This window comes from Rutilus rutilus, assembly GCF_951802725.1.
Source record: "Rutilus rutilus genome assembly, chromosome: 6".
NCBI lineage: Eukaryota > Metazoa > Chordata > Actinopteri > Cypriniformes > Leuciscidae > Rutilus > Rutilus rutilus.
This window is the reverse complement of record NC_140214.1, coordinates 18383739-18403177: the sequence shown is the minus strand read 5'-3', so window position 1 is coordinate 18403177 and position 19439 is coordinate 18383739. Positions and strand designations below refer to the sequence as shown.

Genomic DNA, 19439 nt, shown 5'->3' with positions numbered 1-19439 from the left:
AAGCTGCTACAATTGATGTCTGGTTGATTTTATTTCACAAATGTGTGACAATATTACATTAAACACATAAAAATAAACACTTTTCAGATGATGGATAAACCACAATTAAACAGAAAAGAAATAGATAGAGATGTAAAAGGTAGCTTTTCAAATGTGTGAGACATCAATCATTTTATGACATAAATGTGCATTCAATAAATATGATTAAACTATATGCATAATCATTTGATGCCAAAAAATAAAATGCACATAGGCTACAGCAATAATGTTTTCCATTTATTTGTAAACCTTTATAACAATGACTCTTAAGTTTATCACTTGTTTTGCTAGACAAAATACATGAATTATTTTACATTTAGTTGAATAGCCGAAAACCAAAGTTAACGTTTTCACCCTTTTGTTTTGTCTATTTACACATATATCATGTATGCAGATATCAGAATAACTTCATAGATATTATTACTTTCAAATTTCTTACAAAAAAGAATGATTGAAAGAAAGAAATACATAAATATACATACATTTATACATTCATTCATTCATACATACATTAATTAATACATAAAGAGTTTGACATGGAAAGGTCAACAATTCTAGCTAGATATCTTCCAAACATGATGCGCTGGTCTCAGTCCTAAAAAAAAGAAGGAAAAAAAGTCAACAACAAAAATCATCAATAAAAGATTGAAATATTTTTATAATAAAAAGATTTATCACAAAAATATTTTTCTGTTGTATTATTACTTTTTAGACAGTAGTATCAGAAATTTCCAGTATCAATAGGCTAAGTGTTTTCCAAGAAACTGTTGGTTGTACACTGAATGAAGCAAATAAGAACTTTTTGCTTGCCTGATACTGAAGATCAAATGACGAGACATTTCAGAGACATTAGTACTCATAAATGAATGGCTTAAATAATTTTAGTTTACATGGCATTGCTTCTAAATGCTGAGGTCTGTCTGAAAATGATGAGTGCAGTAAACTGCACAATACAATGACATTTGTTGCCATCAAAGATGCAATCTACTTTTTGATGATGTCAAATAAAATAGAGTATTTCAAACATAATGTGACATAAATTTGTGGTACAAACCTTGTTCAGTTGTCTACATCTGATATGTGGTTTTCTATCTGGGATTTAGCACACATACACACAATTTTATCGGGTCTTATTCATATATCAAATTAAAATAAATGACATTTCACATGTATATGAGTTTAATGACCACTCACCAGTTCTTTGTTTACCCTGTCAAAATATCCATTATCACCTTCATCTGTCACGTCCCAGGACCCCCCTTCCTGATCCACATCTTCTCCAGAATTTTCTTCGGTCTCACTATAGAGAGATTGATAGGCCTTCTCGCGCTTCCAGTGGGTTTCTACACCATATAAATGGCAGACAAAGAGGTGACTGAGATTAAAGTGCGGCAAATGGCTACAGTGAATATTTACAGAATTAAAAGGTAGCAAACTTTCAAGTAAGTAAAACTAACACAGGTATGTAGATGGCCCTCTGCCAGGCCAATTTTTTGTGTGTGTGTGTGTGTAGGAACAGAGTGCTGCTGTTTTCGATTTCCTGCACTGACATTGAAAGTGATGAAGACAAGTGTTTTTAATCTACCTCCTGCCAACATGGCCTCTACCCTGATAGCAATGTTCATTCCATCCTCTTACCTGCTTCTGCTAACTGCTTCCGTTCAATCTTCTCTAGCCTTCCCAGTAAGGAGTCAATCTTAATCTTGATCTGAGACAGTTCTTTCTTGATTGTCAGGAGCTGATCGGATTTCACTTAGATAAAAAACACACCCCAAAAATGTTTAATTATGAGGATGAATATATAATTTTATCAGCTCATTGCATTACTTTTAGTTTTAAAATAGTTATGGTTGGCAGTAGATTATGGTTGGCATGATGGGCATGCTATGTCAAAGTCCAGGTTGGGACACGTTGTCCTTGGGGCTAAAACATGATAATGGAAATTGAAATGAACTGACAAAAATGTACTTGGAATGATACAAACCCATAGAGCATAAGGAACCTGAGGACAGCCTTCTTAGAGAAGAGCAGGTGGACATATTTGGCTGGAAAGAGTTTTTCGTCCTGCGTGTTGAGAGTGCAACCAAGCGGGAATGCTTGATAGGTATCATAGCCCGAGGGGATGGTGCTAATCGCCCACGAATGTCAAAAATCCTGCAAAAAAGATATTATACAAAATATTTTATAGTTCATTATTATTATTATTATTTAATCACTTTCAATCCTGGAAAAATGTATTATGATTTCCACAAAAATATTAAGCAGCACAACTGTTTCAACACTGATAATAATTTGACCACCAAATCATCATATTAAAATTATATTAACTTAAAGAGAAACAACATTTAAAAGATTGTGCCGACTGCAAACTATTTGAATGGTACATTGAAGAATTTTTTTCGTTAAACGTGTCACTAAAATTGCTATTCTACAAAATATAATTTATTATGCTTTTTTTTTTTTATTATTAATGGAACAAAATGTAACTTTTGGCCATGCATCTAGCAGTTAAAAAATGCATTTGGTTGTGCTTCGGTTATGTGTGACTGGGTGGATGAATTTGTCCCTTTACAATAGATAATGCTTTACAGTGAACTCTGTTAGAGAGCTACATATGGCAATTTATCTGTTCAATAAAATACCTTAATCACCTGTTGAGTAATAAAAATGCAATCTCTGCATCACTTTTACAACATTTCAAATCCCTAATTTCTCGCCATCTCCGAAAAGCCAAGCCAATGTTGATTATTGTTTTATTACAACCTTTCTCGCTCATTGTGACAACTACATGCCACTCCCACTCCATACACACGTGATAGTAGCCGGAGGAATTTTTCTCTATTTAGAGATATGACAATGATATGACAAGCAAAGCCGAGTGTTCGCAATTTCCAGCTAATAAACGGTCCTGTCAGGTCTAAAATATAAACATAGTGAATCAGGGTAAGAGAAAAACACGTTTTGGAAGAAGGATTTATGATATATTGACTAATTATTTATATTTTGTTAATATTTGGGGGGGGGGAAGTTACAGTCACAATGTCAGTGTACCTTTAATAATTTACAAAAATAGATGTTCACTAATGATCTAAGTCTTCTGGACCCCACTGGACCCCATTTAAAATGACCAGCTGTAATCCAATAATTCTGTTGTACCAATATGGAAACTGACATATCATGGCATGTATGGAATTTCATTAAGTTATAATACAGAGATGAGAGAATATCTTAATTAGTCTACATGCAAAAGAGCAAGATCACTTCTTAGTCCCCGTCCCCTGAGATAACATTTGATGAGCATAATTAGGTTTTTCACTAACTGCACAGAAGGGATTTTGTTCGTTAGCACACATATATTTTCCGTGGAGAAGTATAAAACTCAGCTCTGCCAAATGAGGAGTGAAAGCAAACACATGAAAATGTCAGAGGAAAGATGACCGGCGTGTCTCGCGTTGCTCGGTTAACGACCCAGCAGCTTTCTGACATTCAGCTAATGTCTCACAGGAGAGGAGTGCTCATCATTAGCCTGAGCAAAGGATTGAAGTCAAAACAATAAAATGACATTAATTATGGACATTAGGGGAAGCTCTTCCTCTACTTTTTCTACTGCTTTTATTTTTCTCTTCACCTTACCTCACTTTTTCATAGCATAGAAAAGGTTAAACGAGACAAGGTGGATCTTAACTAAAAATTTAATGACCAAAAACATATTACAAATCTCCTGTAGTAAAGACATTACCAAATCTACAACTGAAATACAACCTAAATTTTTGGTATCTTTGAATTAATGCATTTTCATAAGTAATTGCGTGTACATACCTGGTATAGAAATCATTCCTGTAGAAATCATAATCAAATTCATAGCCACTTAAAAAAAGAAAAAAGAAAAGATGATTAAAATGTTATTTCAATCTTTCCATGTCTACTAATTACAATGGGGGGGGGGGGGGGGGGGGGGGGGGGGGGACTATAATTAATTTTAGGTGGCTCACCTGTATAAGGAGAAGGGACGCTTGGACCCCACTTTTGGCCTGTAAGGACGAGGCTCTCCAGCCATGTTAATGTCTGTGGGAAGAGCAAAGGACATTGTGAAGAAGAAGAAAAAAAAACAGCATACGCTTCCTTTTTTAAATATAGTCTCCTTCAAATAAGTGTCTAAAAATGGCCGGGGAATATAATGGACAGAAAAGCCTCTGCGCCCTCTGAAAGAGCATAGGCATTATGCCACAGAATAAATAACTGATGGCTCTCATCTGTCTCATCAGAAAGAGAGATGCTATCAGAGCAACAGCCTCACTCAACATACACACACACACACACACAATGCACAATCACTCCTGAGTGCCTTTCAAGGTCATCCGGCACGTTATCCAGAAGGACGGGCTGCCTGAGTGCCTGACTAAATCACAATTCGGGGCTTTAAGACATTTACAAGCAATTTAAGCCTTCACTCTGATGAAGCACAAAACAAAGCACTAAATCTGTGAGGAAAAGTAGTGCACTGTCAGAGTTTAGATAAGTCTTTGCCTGACTGAGCCAAATTCATTATGGAAGCATACAGCCCTTTTAAATGGTCACGCTCAGAATATGTGAGATTGAAGTTTCAAAACATTTGAAAGAGAGTGTTACTAGGAGGAATACAGTATATTGGAAAATACACTCAACCATTTTGGAGAACATATAGCAACAGAAAAGCCTGAGGAAAAAAACAGTTGACTGAGAAGATCAGGTTTGTTTCATCCTCTTTAATTAGTAGTTACTAATTACAGCTAACCTTCTGCGATGAGAGCAGAGCTTTTCCCAAAGTTAGTTTGAAGTAAACACAAAAGTTTTACATAAAAAGTATGTTAAAAAAAACATTACGTTGACTTAAAGTGTTTGAGGTTCAAAGGATAGCATTGTGAGTTTGATGTCAGTTTCTAAAATGTTAGAGAAACTTAAAGGGTATTTCATCCAAAAATTCAAATTCTGTCATCATTTATTCACACTCATGGGACAAAAGTGTGGGAGATTTAGTTTTTTTACGATTTCTGAAAAAGAAACAGTAGTCATAGTTTTGGAACAACATGATGTTGAATAATTGATGACAGAATTTTTTTTTTCTTCAATTTTCAGATCCTATTTCTGACTCATGCTAACTTGTATACATGTTAAAAACAAATGTATTTATTAATTTGTTTATTTTAAATAATATTAATTGTATTATTTTTGTTAGATTTAAAAAAAAAGTTTGACATTTCAAGTTATTTAACAATAAAATATTCACGCAAATATCAGAAGGTTGCCTGATAACATGATATGATATTTTGCTGTAGTATTTTTAGGTTCTCGTATACTTTTGTGGTGAAGTAATCTGCATTGAAAGTTCATGAATTGAATGGGGTGAAAAGTTCATTTGCGATTGACGTTCAAAAGGAAGTCATCATGAGTTTGATCATAATGCACCTGGCATTTTATACTAATAATCACTGATGTGGCTGCTGTTCATTTCTTTTGATTTACATGAATCCATTTGGCAGATACTTTTTGCATTTAGGCCTTTTTTGCATTAGTCATTCCCTGGGAAATCGAACCCCTGACACTAGTGCCATCCTTTACTGTTTGAGTGAACGACCTCATTGAGCCTCTTTGACTGCTTTAATGTGGAAGCAAGTGATTCAAGTGCCTTTAAATTCACGATAATGATTTTGTGAGATCTTAATAATGGTTTCCTGGGAGACATTATGAACGGGCTGACTCATCCTATTGCACCAATAATCCCACAAAACGCCAGACATTTCACTCGATATGTGCCGACCATCTAAAATACCACCATATTTCAGACATGGAGCCATATCAATACTTTAATCTCAGTTTACCAATGGGCCTCTTCTACTCGGTATGCTTTTCTCTCCCAAAAGTCTGTCAGGCTTAGCGTCGTAGAGAGAAGATTGGCGTTTCTCTTAGTGATGACCTTGGCTTAATGTCAATGTGTCCACCTGTCAGCTTAAAGAAGTTTTTTGAGTGATTCATTTGACAAGGCATAACTGAAGACTTGAGTCTAAACTTGTCTAAATGCCAAACTCTAAATGAAAAATCTGTTTTGATAAATCTCAGTAAACAAAGTCACTCAGGATATACCACCTGACTAAGCAAGAAAGAACTTCAAGGACTTTATTTATTTCCAAAGAAAAGCCTTTTGCAAACATTATAAACGCATAACTATTTTTTCTCTTTAGCTAGCCTATATGAATATTATTCAGACACCTCTAGCATTTGTTGCATCTCTTTGACTAATGAGTGTTTTCCATACATGACCTACTTATCAAACATTTCTTTCACTTCCTTTATTCATTCCTTTGTGGTCGTGATGTAATTCAGTGACTGATGTACGCAATTGTCTGGGACGGTTTGTACACTTCAGGACATCACATCCATTTTCAGTGCCGCTCATTATCCCTGGAGTCTTGTGTGTGCACAGATACAAAACTTTGCTTTGTAACTTTGATGTGCCGACTTTGATTAGACACATGCAAAACATGGATGCTCATCATGAACAGATGCAACTTGAATGCAAATTTAACAGCTTTTGGGATTTTGTGTCTTTCTGACAACATCTAATTTTTGACTACTTTTGCCTGGTCAAGCCTGCAATTCAAATTTGCTTGAGTTATGTGTATGAACAAGTTAAAGCAGAACAAAAATCTGTAGTAAAAGGAGAAAAACTTAAGACCAAAATCATGCTCAGCTACTAAAGTAGATGTGCTATACTTCAGTATGGACTATGGAGAACACATATCGAACCCTTAGAAAGAATAAAGACAGGTTATCATTTCAAACAGGTCACAACATTTTTTAACAGACGCAATTTAGTTTTTATGTATTTCCCCCTTTAAGAGCTTTCAGAATAGTTGAACAAAAGGTTGTAAAAATTATTTTTTTAACCTTAAAGTATGTTGAAATTAACTGTTTTTAAAAATACTAATTTTATTTTAAATAATATTATTTTGTAATATTATTAAAATACTATTATATTTAAAAAAAATTAAGTTTAATAACTATACTAGGTTGCAACAAATAAAGTATTTCTTACAAATCATTATACAAGTCATTTCAGATCAAGTAGAAATAGCTCCTTATGGAAACAACTGCACATTCTCAGTTTATACAGCATATATGAAAGTGCATTTATTTGGTTACTTGTCATTTAGCAGATTTATGTTTAGTTTTATGTCCACAGCAACTGTCCCTGCAGTGCAAGGACAATTCACAGGAGTTCTCCAGGGATTGATTACAAACTAATGATTTTAATTGTATTTATTTAATGCATTTATTAATAATTAAACAGATTTGATACACTGTAAAAAATGTCTAACCTTCCCAACTCAAAATTTTCTAGTGACTGATCACATCTAAATTTTTCAATTGGCCCAAGTGAAATTTCACTTGCGCCAATTGAAAAATTTAGATGAGTTGGGGAGGTTAGAAATTTTTTACAGTGTATGTCTAACAAGAAAAAACGATAATATTATTGAATACAATGTAATACATAATGTAATTATCACCATTTCGGTGAACTTTTAATGAACACAACTGAAAAAGTCTTATTATTATGAATTATGAATATAATTATTATTTTGTTACAAATCAAGTATTAAAAACAGAAATAAGATGCATCTTATTTGTCTGTAAAATACTCACATCTCCGATTGTGGCGCTTCCCTTTTTGCATTGTTCTTCTGTACATGTCCATTAGGTTGTGCATACTATATTTTGATAAATAAATGATTCCTTTCCCTTGAACTCACTTCACTGTAGTATCACTGTGAGAGACTGACTGAATAGAGTTCAGCACACAGGCATGCACCATTCCAGACCGTACCACTGATGCATAATGGGGGTGTTGATAAATATATTTCAAAAATTCTAAACAATTATTAATTAGTAATAATCAGGACCCATTAAATAGTGCCGAAATCATGCTGTTTTGCATCAATATAAAAAAAAATTACAACAAATACTTAAGGCATTATTTAAGTAAACACATTTTGTATTTATCTACCATATGTATTGTATAAGAAAATAAGCTTTTACAAAATGTATAAATGTATGGCTAGTATAAATATATACATGTATATCAACGATTGATGCAGTTTATAGTCTTGTCTCAGATTGTTTATCTGATCTTGGATCATATTGTACATCAAAAGAACAGCATCACACAGCTGCTGTCAGTCATTTGAAAATGCTATTGACATTATAAGCCCCGGGGCTATATTCATGTAGGAATATGCTTTTATCCTTTGAATTAAAGACAGGCTCTGAAATTGAAGACATTGTGATGCCTTCATATCTGTCAGAAGGTTTCAGATACAGAAAAACTAATTATAGTGACATGAGTACACACACATACACTCATTGTGACACTGATATAATAAAAGCTTTTATTTAAGGCAAGCTTAAATAAAATAATTTTGAAGAATGGGGTATGTTGAGGTATGGGAGTTTCTAATATTGTTAAAGAAACTAATAGGTCCTATTTCTGACTCATTTTGAAGCTTATATAAATCTTAAGTTTTACACTATATGGTTTATAAATGGTAGTGTTCTTTAAATATGCAGACAAATAGATGATTCAATTTAAGAGGTTTTAGTATTCTTCTATCTAGAGTATGTTTAGTGTCTGATTTGTCTTTGCCACTGCAGTTCCATAGATGGCTATGGTGCACACACACACACACACACACACACACACATATACATATACATATACATATACATATACATATATATATATATGCTATATATATATTCTGATAGATATATATTGCCATCTAGTGGCTGACATTGGCCTATTTTTTTATTCTGTAAAGTGACTTTTTTTATTCTTCTTACCAGTACTTCCTCTTGCCAACAAAGGGGGGCAATAAAACACTGTAAAAAAATCACATGTACAATTTCTTTTTTTACTTACTTTCTACACCCCACAAAAATAGTTAGGATAGATTCTTGAAACTATTCAAATTGTTTCAATTCAATTTCATTGTAAAGACCTATGTTTATTTTTAAAGATACTATGCTGCTCTGGTTAAAATAAACAAAAAAATAGCACTATCTATATTTTTTTAAATAACCTTATTAGCAATGTGCATTAAAAGGAGGCACATTGATCTCCCAAACTGACCCTCTGAAAAGTGCCCAAAACCCTAATTAATTTGAATAATTAAACTTCATTAATTTACTTATTTATCATCATCATTAGTAGTATTTTTTTTTTTTTTTTTTTTTTTGATGTTTAGATGATATTATTTGAATTATTTGCTTAGATATTGTGGTTATAAGAGCCTGATGTCTGTGGGGGTTTTTTTGTTTTGTTTTTTAAGATGTAAAGTATCTATTTATGTACTATGGAAAGCAGGATGTGGTTTAGAGTGCGGGAGAGTTGATTGTTAAGGAAAAAGCGTCTCGCACTCATTCTCCATCTGCAGCGACCTCTAAACCATGCTTTCCACATGTACTTATTGGTTATTGTTTTTATTTATGTGCTTTTTTATGTGTTGGTGAGGTATTATTATCACAAAAGAAAAAAATTAATAAATGAAAAGAAAGCAGAAGAAGGAAAAGTGAACAATTACTTTTATTTGTATAATGTATTAAATAATTTGAATGGAAAGACTATAATAAATTATATTTTATAATATACTATAATAAAGCATATTTTAAACAAACAAACAAACATCCAAACCCATTTTAATCTTTCGTCAAAATACTCCTGAAATTAAACAAAAGCTTTGCTGGCTATAGATGCCCAGCTCTGGACTGAGGTCAAATCAAGCAACTCATATTTTTTCACAAGGAAAGATCAAGTGGTCTGAAGAGGGGGGAAAATAACTTGTAGCAGTTAGAAAAGAAAAAAAAGACTTAATAGTCTTAAGGAAAATCATTCCAGCACAAGAGACCCATTGGAGTTCAACTCAAGCCACAGCCCCAACAGTGACAGCAGCAGTTTCATTTTTAATAAAGGATGATGAATATTTATCAGGTAGCCACGGGAAAGACCATAACCTAAGATCAACTGTCTCTGTGCCTGCAGATCCTCATTCTCATTCAAATAAGTGTCATTTGTTTCATTCCAAATCATTTACATAAATAAAAAAGGGAAATAAATATCACTTACCCAAAGTCTGTCCAGCAAGCACTCTGGTGTTCTCACCAACCACAGCTGAGCGAGCGTTCCTCTCGCAGGCATACTGGACGAAAGCAAACCCCTTGTGCACAGAGCAGCCGGTGATCTTGCCATACTTGGCAAAAATTTGCTCAATGTCAGTTTTCTTGACCACAGCGGTGTTGAGGTTACCAATGAACACTCTTGAATTCAGAGAGCGAGGATCTGTCTTGTTTGTTATATTGCTGGTTTGAGTTTTCCCAGTCATCCTTCTCAGGATGTCCTGAAACACACACACACATAAACAAATATTAAAGTGCCCCTATTATGCTTTTTCAGATAAAGCTGTTTGTGAATGTAAGAGGCCTGCAAAGTTTCATAGATCAAAGTGCACAATAAAGGGAGGTTTTTGTCTCCCAAAAAGAAAGGACAGATAGTAATTATTGTCAGTAATGAGGCACTTGGCATGCACTTTAAAAGAATGAGAGAGGTTTAGAGAACTGCATCCTTGATCAAACAGTTTCAGACACAGTGAGACCAGAGGTGATCCTGCAAGAAAATTTAAGTGTTTTTAAATGAGAGTGTATATGAACGGATAGTCTAGACCAGTGGAAGAAACAACCAGGGTGGAGCAGGCAGAGCTGGAGACCCCCAGGAGCCAGCCAGGACAATAGTGAAACATGGCAGAACTGATGGAGGGAGGAGCCAGGGTGGAGTCATGAGCCCAACCAACAGAGGCAACACCTAGAGAGGTGAAGACCCAGGCGGAGTCCGATGGGTGGAGAGAGCAGGCAACACCGAAGTACCAGGAGGCCAAGGTAGAGCCGCAGTGACGAGCAGCTGAGGTGGAGCCAGGATGCCGGAGGACTGAGGCATAGCCGTGGGAGTGAGGAATGAGGCAGAGCCAAAGAGGTTGAGAAACTAGGCACAGGTGAAGGCCCCGAAGTTTGAGTTGGAGGTAGAGCAACGACTGACCAAGGTGTAGCCGGAGGGACGCGGGAGCCCAGTGGAGCCAGAAGGACAATGGTTCCCGGTGGAGCTGAGGGAGGGTAGAACCAAGGTGGGGCTGACTGGTCAACGTGCCAAGGTAAAGTAATGGGCTCGGAGGCCCGAGGCAGAGCCAGGGGATCATTACACAAAGGTGGAGCTGAAGACCGGGCTTGAAGACCGGGCTCGAGGCGTAACAGCATTGTTAAGCAAAGTCAATGGAGGACGAGCCGAGGAGCTGAATGGGACCAGCAGAGCCAAAGCCGAAGAACTGGATAGCTACTTGAAGGAAGAGGGAATGGAAGGCTGGGTGGGATCGTCAGCGGCAACAAAGACTTGGAGCTGGGTGGAACCAGCGGCGATGAAGAAGACTTGGAGCCGGGCGGGACTGGTAGAGATTAAAGGGAACACGAAGAAGACTTGAGCCTGGGTGGAACCAGAAAAGGAGGAAAGGCCTCATCCTCTAGCTCCACTAAAACTTCCACTGGCACAGATGTATAAACTGGCTTACACATCTGGTCAGACTGGACAGCAGGCTTGGTCTCCGGGACAGACGAGGCTATAGGCTCTGGCACTGGTTCCATGGCGGGCATAAACTCTGGCTCTGGGTCTGTGGTGGGCTCAGGCTCCATATCCCCAGGGGGGTGGTTTCTGGATCTACTGAGGTCATGAGCGACAATATCAATATGGGATAAAAACTCTCAAGAAACCGGAAAACGGCTTTTCTCCATGTTCCGTCTTTCATATCTGGTCCAGGGGGCTACAATAATTTGCTCCTTCCCAGTAGATGGATTTTAAAGTCTTGTCATCCAACAACGAGCAAGCTGGGCAAACTGGCAGAAGCGGGCTGAATAATCCAATAGATGTAGCCCCTCACGGGTGAGGGCGACAAACGCTGCTGTTAGATTCATAAATCCTTTCTGTAGTCTGGTGTTCTGCCACAGCTGGGCTGAGGATGAAGACAAGGCGAGGTGAAGCAGAACTAAAATGCAGAGTAGTCCTTATTAAACAAAACATTAAGAGCATAATCCAACACAAAAGTAAACCAAAACAAGCGAGAAGGCAACGTTAATGTCCTTGCACCCTGAGTCCGAAATTTTCGTATGCGTTTTTTAGTATTGGTGATTCGGTGGCTCTGAATTGTCAAAACGGCATTCAAAATGTTTGCTACGGATGCAAAAAACGCAGAAAATCGAACCCGATCCGAATTTTTTTATGACGGATGAAAGTTTCGGAGGCAGTGTGTAAGCGTGATTGACAAAACATGAGGTCGTATTTATTTTTTAACGTGCGAAAATTTCAGACGTGAATTTCGGACTGGGTGGGCAAGGACCTTTACAGTGTGCACAGGCAACACCAGTCAATGAGTAACTGAAACTGAGGGTATTATATGAACTAAAGATAGCCTACATTGAACTAACGAGGAACAGATGTGCGAGTATGAATCTGTTATGATCCTCTGTATTTGTTTTGTGTGTTTTTTTTATTTTTATATGTGTGCAGGGATTGGTTGCCAACTGAGGAACCTGATTGGCGGATCTACTGATGTGCCGCTTTAAAAGGGTGCCGCTAATCGTCGAGCTCATTCTGGCGTTGGCATTGTGGCATGAAGAGCTCCGGATTCCTCCTCCCGTCACAGATTCCAAAACCTTCTGTTGATCATGTTCGTTTGTTTGTGATGATTTAATTAGGTTCTTTCTTATGTTTTAGGAGCGTAGGGGTGTCCTGCAATTTATTTTGACTTTGTTTGTGATTTGTTTATTTATAGGGAGTTAGGGATGTTTCTTTGTGATTTGGTTTATTCCCTGATTAGGTAATTTATACATGTTTTTTTTTTTTTTACAAGTCTATTTTGTTTATTATTTTGGCCTTGGGGCACCCTGAAGCCATTGCTCCTCAACTTAATTACTTTTTCCACCTTAATAATTATACTTTTTGTGGAACTTAGAATTGTGTCTTTGGTAATCTGTCGGCTGGGGCTGGTTTCCTTCAAACCAACTGGAAAAGTTCACAAAGTCCGTCTTTATTGCGGGTCGTAACAAAATCAATGAAACAATGAGAAACAGAAAAAAACAGAAAGGAAACACAGGAAATGATGAAAGCAAACTAAATGTCCAGAAACACAACAGAAACACAACAGAAACAGAAACATGAAACAGAAACACAACAGAAACACAACAGAAACAGAAACATGAAACAGAAACACAACAGATTTGCAACAATAACACTATATAAAATAACACTCATTTATATTTTAATTATAAAGGTAGACTGGCTGATTCAAAGTACACGTATTGGTGAAATGAGTTTTCAGTGTGGTTTAAACAGATACTGACTCATTCATTACCTGGCCATTTCCTATCTCCATGGCAACAGACATAAAAGTTTATTATCAAGAAAGAAAGTTATTTTCAGATATTGTATCTACTCAACTCCATCCATTCACAAACCTTCCCGAAACCTTAACACACAAGCACTAATACAGCCGCATCAAACACCACACCAAAATCAAGCTGTCTAATTTCTTCATGTGCATTTTCAAATCTTCCTCACCATTGCTAATAGTCTGCAGTTGCTATAAATGGACCAAGAATAAATTAGATCTTATGCTGAGCTATTTAAACATCTTCTGAGCCTATGATCCTGTCAGATTTTTTTAAACACTCTTTTCTTGTACACAGAGACTATACATCTGGCTGGATGTGGCAGCACTAGGGTTGACACCAGAGAAGACACTATTCAGGATTAGCTGTGAGGATCACTACAGAGTGTGAATGCGGAGAAGTGTGAAGTTCACACTAAAAAAAAAAGTTTCACATATAAGGCTTCTCCTGTCTTTTGCTGATAACAAAGTGTTTCTTCAGGATTCCCAAAAGCATTCCCTCACATGCATTAAAGGTAAATATAACCAATAGTGCAAAATCAGGTTGTCAAGGGTTCAGCTACTCTTGTGTTCCCAGACCTTCAGACTGACGGCAGACTGACTGACTCCATAGCAGCTTTCATTGGCCAAAGGGATGTCTGACCGACATGTAAAGCAACCAATCACAGTTAATTTGTTTAGCGTCATGTTTAGAGGCGTGAAAATGTAAAGTCAATGTCTTGCAAAGGCTTGCAATTGCAACGTTGTGATAGTTCCGACTACTTCTGACTACTAGCAAATCAAGTTCATGACTGTGACATAAACTAAAGTCTAGATATTAAAAAAAAAATTTGCCCCAACTTCAATCGAAATTTAAGTCTTTAAAAAAAAAAAAACATTAAGGAGAATAAATGTGGTCTTTAAATGTTAAAACAAATGTTTAAAACATGATATATATTTTTAGAAGGAATACTACAACTTCAGATTCCTTTTCATATAATCTACCATTCACACACTAGAAACAAAAAGGCTGGAAATCAGCAGACCGACACAGAATCCATTTCATCTGTGAGACAGTGAGTCAACCCTCTGACTGATCCTCAGCAACACCAGCATCCTCTTCTCAATACACACCATCATTTCTACCGAATCACTGATGCATGAAAACCTTTTGCTTCCCTGTGTTAACAATAACCTCACCTCATTCTCTCAGGTTGACGGGCATGGCAGAGCTCGGGCATTGTGACTGGACATGACATTTCTATTCCCATTCAAACCCTTTTACTTCACCAGCTCCATGCACAGTCTGTTATTCTATTATACAATCCCCATTCAAACACTCTCGACTCCTCACACAGTACAGTACTTCACACTTCTCCTATTTGTTGGTCAGTGCTAAAATTACATTACCAAACGATCTAATAAAGGTGGCATCAAGCCATCTCTGCTCTCTATCAGCATTAGAAACATCTAACTAATGTATACACATTTTAATTGTTTAAATTTAGTGATGAATGTCACAGTCAACTCTCAACTCTCATGTCAAATTTCATGCTGACGCAATTATCCTTAAGACTGAAATATTATAGCTTAAAATTGTCTACACTGTAAATATTTGTATTACATGGGCTCCTTATAACTGTCAGTTAAAAGCATTGTTTGTTTTTAATTTATAACCTCAGTTGTCAGTTGCATTGAAAATGACTTTTTATTCATATTTCTGTAATATTGCAGTGTTCATCTTGTTGCTAGTTGATTGTTTTGTACACTGCAATGGACTACTTTTTTGATAGTGGAATATAGGTAAAATCAAATCAATATTTCACGTCCACATATTGGTGAGTAGCCTTGTAATAAGTGGGATAATATTAGTGTAATTATCTCAAACAACTTCTGATTCTAAACTTGGTGTGTTTTATATCTCTGTATTGCTGTATAACCACAGTAGCTGTTGCTGATGCTGTGCTAGTCCAGATTACAGTTTCTGCATGAAAGTGAAAAAAACAATGTAAGAAAACATCACAACAGATCCTACCAATCCACTATACAGCACACTTCTCCAGCACTGAGTATAATTCACATCTACATTTATGAGATAATGATGTTTATAATGTTCTTATGCAAAAGCAATAAAAGGCGCATAATGTTTTTTGTTGTTGTTTTTTTTATAAATCTATACCTCTGGCATTAAGGAGACTTATTCATTCCTTTCTCCCTCTGTTGGGTGATCCGAAATATAGAGTAAGCATGTGTAAGTGGGTCACTAGAGCAGTGACTAATTACAATCACAATGAGCTGCAGCTGACATGACAGGTGCACTGCAAACAATACAAGGTCAATTCAAGGTAGAAATACATTCACTTTTACATGAAAAGTGAGGATGACGCCATCTAGGGTGCTAAAATAGATCCGAAACTTCTCCCTGAAGTCATATTTGTGTCATCAGATTTTTTTAAATATTTATTTTCACTGTAGTTTACTCCTGTTTTTTTCCCTCAAAACATCCAAAGACAAACTCATACATGATAATATCAACAAAATATTTTGAACAGGCCAGAAACTTCTACAAATTGGCTACTATATGCAAAGATTCATGGGAGACAATTTTAAACTGTCATGGTGTGGTGCTGGCAGAAGAAGAATCAGAAGTTCCAAAGCAAACTTTTACTCAAAATAAAAATCTTACAGGTACATAGAAGGTTCTCACACACACACTAAATACAACATAGATCAAACAATGAACAAGGAAACACACAGGGCTTAAATACATAGGGAAACAGATCAGGGAAACGAGACACAGCTGACAAAACTAAAGAGGAAACAGGTGTGACAGATGAACTAATGAGGGTTACCGTGGAAACAAAGGAGTGGCGGGAAAGTAGAACAAAGGAAGATATGTGACTAATGAAAACAAGACTCAGACAGAACACAACTGTGACATAAATGGGTTATAGTCTGTTGTTACAATTACTGCAGTACTTTTGAATAAGTAGTTCTTTCAAATAAAAAGTCAATAAAATCTGAGGATGGCATTTTCTGCACACAAGCATTTGAACATTTATTATCATTGTCTATCAACAATGAACTTCTAAACAAACTGGAGGAATTAAATCAAAATTGTGCATTGTGAAGACAGAAAATCAAACAGTAAAGTTGATTCGGTGTAAAGTTGTTTATGCAATCGTCTTCATCCCACTCACTTTTTTATTCTCAATTAAACTAGAGAGAATGAGTCTAGGTAGGTGTAATATAAAACTTTGCTGGGAGAGACATGGGATACCTCAGATAGAGTTATTTTGATCTAGAAGCATATGACAATACTTTGTGACAACTTATCCTGCCATTAAAACTGCAGTGACTTTTATCTTCATTATCTCATCTGTATTCATTTGTGTATGCAGAATGTGGGGCTCTGAGGAAGACTCAGGAATTCTGTCCAGGTATCATATGCTTGAAACTCCCATCCCTCCTAGAATTCCCAATGAGAGATAAGCCTTACTTGGGGAAAGGATATTTCACGGCTGGCTTCCCCCACCTGTCCCTTGACTGACACAGTCTGAATAGCAAATAATTCTTTTTCAGAATAACATACTTCTTCAGCACTATCATTCGCGTCTCTAAAAGAACAATATTGATTAAAGAAAATGGTTTTGCAGGAAGACTGTGAGTATTGTATCTAGTTGAGAGCTGGTTGACATAGACTGATTGTCATGCTTTGGGCTCTGCGCTTGTACGAAACGAATGTAAGAAATATTCCAATTGGCTGGATAAAATGAAAGCCAACTTAGATTATGCTGATAACATAAAATATTCCTATTACAAAGTCATGTGATAAAATATTTTCTTCGTGTGTGTCAAACTTTATTGGAAGTTTAGTCTTTTTAAGTCTTATTTTCAGCATCCCCTCATAGACAAACCACTTCATATTATTTTAATAATGTCAAGACCAGTCATAGCAAGCAATCTGCATGCAATGAAAAGACTGCTCCAACTATGAAATGCAGCACATTTACATATGAAAATGACAAAGGCAGCCATTATTATACATTTCAAATGCAAAAAGTTTTTCATCTCACAATAAAGATTCTTTAAATAAGTGTATTGGTTTTTAAAGAGAGAACATAGTTCTTAACGGAACTTAAAAGGTTCTCATTTAGCATCAGACTGAAAACCCCTTTTTATTCCAGTTGGAACCTTTAATTAAAGTCTAGGCTATATCAATAAAAATAAAACAAGAAAGAGGTAGATCTGCAAACTTCGGAACGAACTCAAGAGTCATTAGGCTAATAATGTATGCATTGAAAACAATGTTTATATAGGCCTAGGCATTGCTAATCGAATAGCCTAAATAATTATTAGTTTGAAATTAACGCGACGTCAAATTTATATTTTTAAGACATCAAACGGAATTAAAAGTAGTCTAGCACGCATCTCTTTTAAAAAACCTCAGGAAACAGTTTACACGAGTAAAAGCATTTCAACATTTGACCAACGATGAGAAGAATCGAGAAATACAGGTAAAACGGAGCTACTTACCAATCACAAAGTAGAGCATCAGATGAGATGGAGAGCGAGTGCAGAGCGTTTCGCTTCTGGATCGTTCAGATCGCAGCCTCACTGGATCATGTGACAGCTCTGCTGCCCGCTTCATCATCCACATATCCATACTGCATCCATTCACCCACAGCTGGCTTACTGTCTGGAAGAACCTCCCCCCCCCCCCCCCCCCCTTCTTTTTCCCAACAGGGGTTGTTTTTGTGTATTTTAAGTATGATACAGCTATGATTCAGTAAAAAATTACAACGTGTTGCAGTGATTGACTTTTTCAAATGCCTTTTATGTAGGCTATAGATTTTGTTTTACTGTTTTTGTTTTACTCTTGTACCAGACCCAGACTTTTAAGGTGCTGTATGTAACTTTTTGACTCCTAAAGCACAAAAATACCATAATATATTAGATATTTAAGAAACATTCTAAGTTCACATACTTGTTTCGCTGAAAAACAATGCGTAACAGCCAGTTATTCTACATGAAATATGCGCTCCGTGTCGGAATGTTCGTTTTTGTATTGGTCTGTGTGTCTGCATCAGGTCAGTAAGTTGGCATGTCTGTTCTTCCTATGTAGAGTAGGGTATCAAATTAATGAAAGTATAAACCCTTAGTTTAAACATGCTCATGTGAATACAGAAGTTCTGTTGTGTTTGTTTTATTTTTGTTCAGAGAATAGACATGATGACTTTGTTTTCCTCACTGGAATTCCTAACTTGCAATATTCTAAAACAACATTTGGACACAATAAATACATTAAAGAGTTAGTTCACCCAAAAATGAAAATTCTGTCAGTAATTACTCACCGTCATGTTGTTCCAACCCCGTAAGACCTTCGTTCATCTTCGGAACACAAATTGAGATATTTTTGATTAAATCTGAGAGCTGGCTCACTCCTCCATAGGCTTCTAAGTGACTGAAACTTGCTGGCCCAGAAAAGTTATTAAAGACATCGTTAATATAGTCCAAGTGACTACAGTGGCTCAATCTTAAGTGTATCAAGCGACGAGAATACTTTTTGTGCGCAAAAAAACAACAAAAATAACGACTTTATTCCACAATTCATTTCCTTCTGTCTGGGCCTCGAGTTAGTTCACGTAATGTTTTAGCGCAGCGCTTCTGTGTTGTACGTCACACGCATCACACACATGACCAGCGTCGGCCAATAGTTAGCCTACGTAGTGACGTGCAACACAGACGCGCTGCGCTAAAACACTACGTGAACTCACTCGAGGCCCACAGAGAAGGAAATGAATAGTGGAATAAAGTCGTTATTTTTGTTGTTTTTTACGCACAAAAAGTATTCTCGTCGCTTGATAAACTTAAGATTGAGCCACTGTAGTCACTCAAACTGGCAAC

The 19439-nt window shown here is 36.3% G+C and overlaps 1 protein-coding gene across 1 annotated transcript; it reads right to left on the bottom strand.

Annotated features, from left to right (window-relative positions):
- Nucleotides 1-43: 43 nt before the first annotated feature.
- Nucleotides 44-18152, bottom strand: LOC311292892 (RALY RNA binding protein like). The gene is made up of 9 exons (XM_084412728.1): nucleotides 18069-18152; nucleotides 10196-10466; nucleotides 4032-4104; nucleotides 3859-3906; nucleotides 2024-2193; nucleotides 1678-1791; nucleotides 1234-1382; nucleotides 1094-1131; nucleotides 44-634 (listed from the first exon to the last, which is right to left on the bottom strand). The coding sequence occupies exons 2-8, from the start codon at nucleotides 10449-10451 to the stop codon at nucleotides 1099-1101; spliced, it is 843 nt and encodes a 280-aa protein (XP_084268854.1). The 5' UTR covers nucleotides 10452-10466; nucleotides 18069-18152; the 3' UTR covers nucleotides 44-634; nucleotides 1094-1098.
- Nucleotides 18153-19439: the final 1287 nt, after the last annotated feature.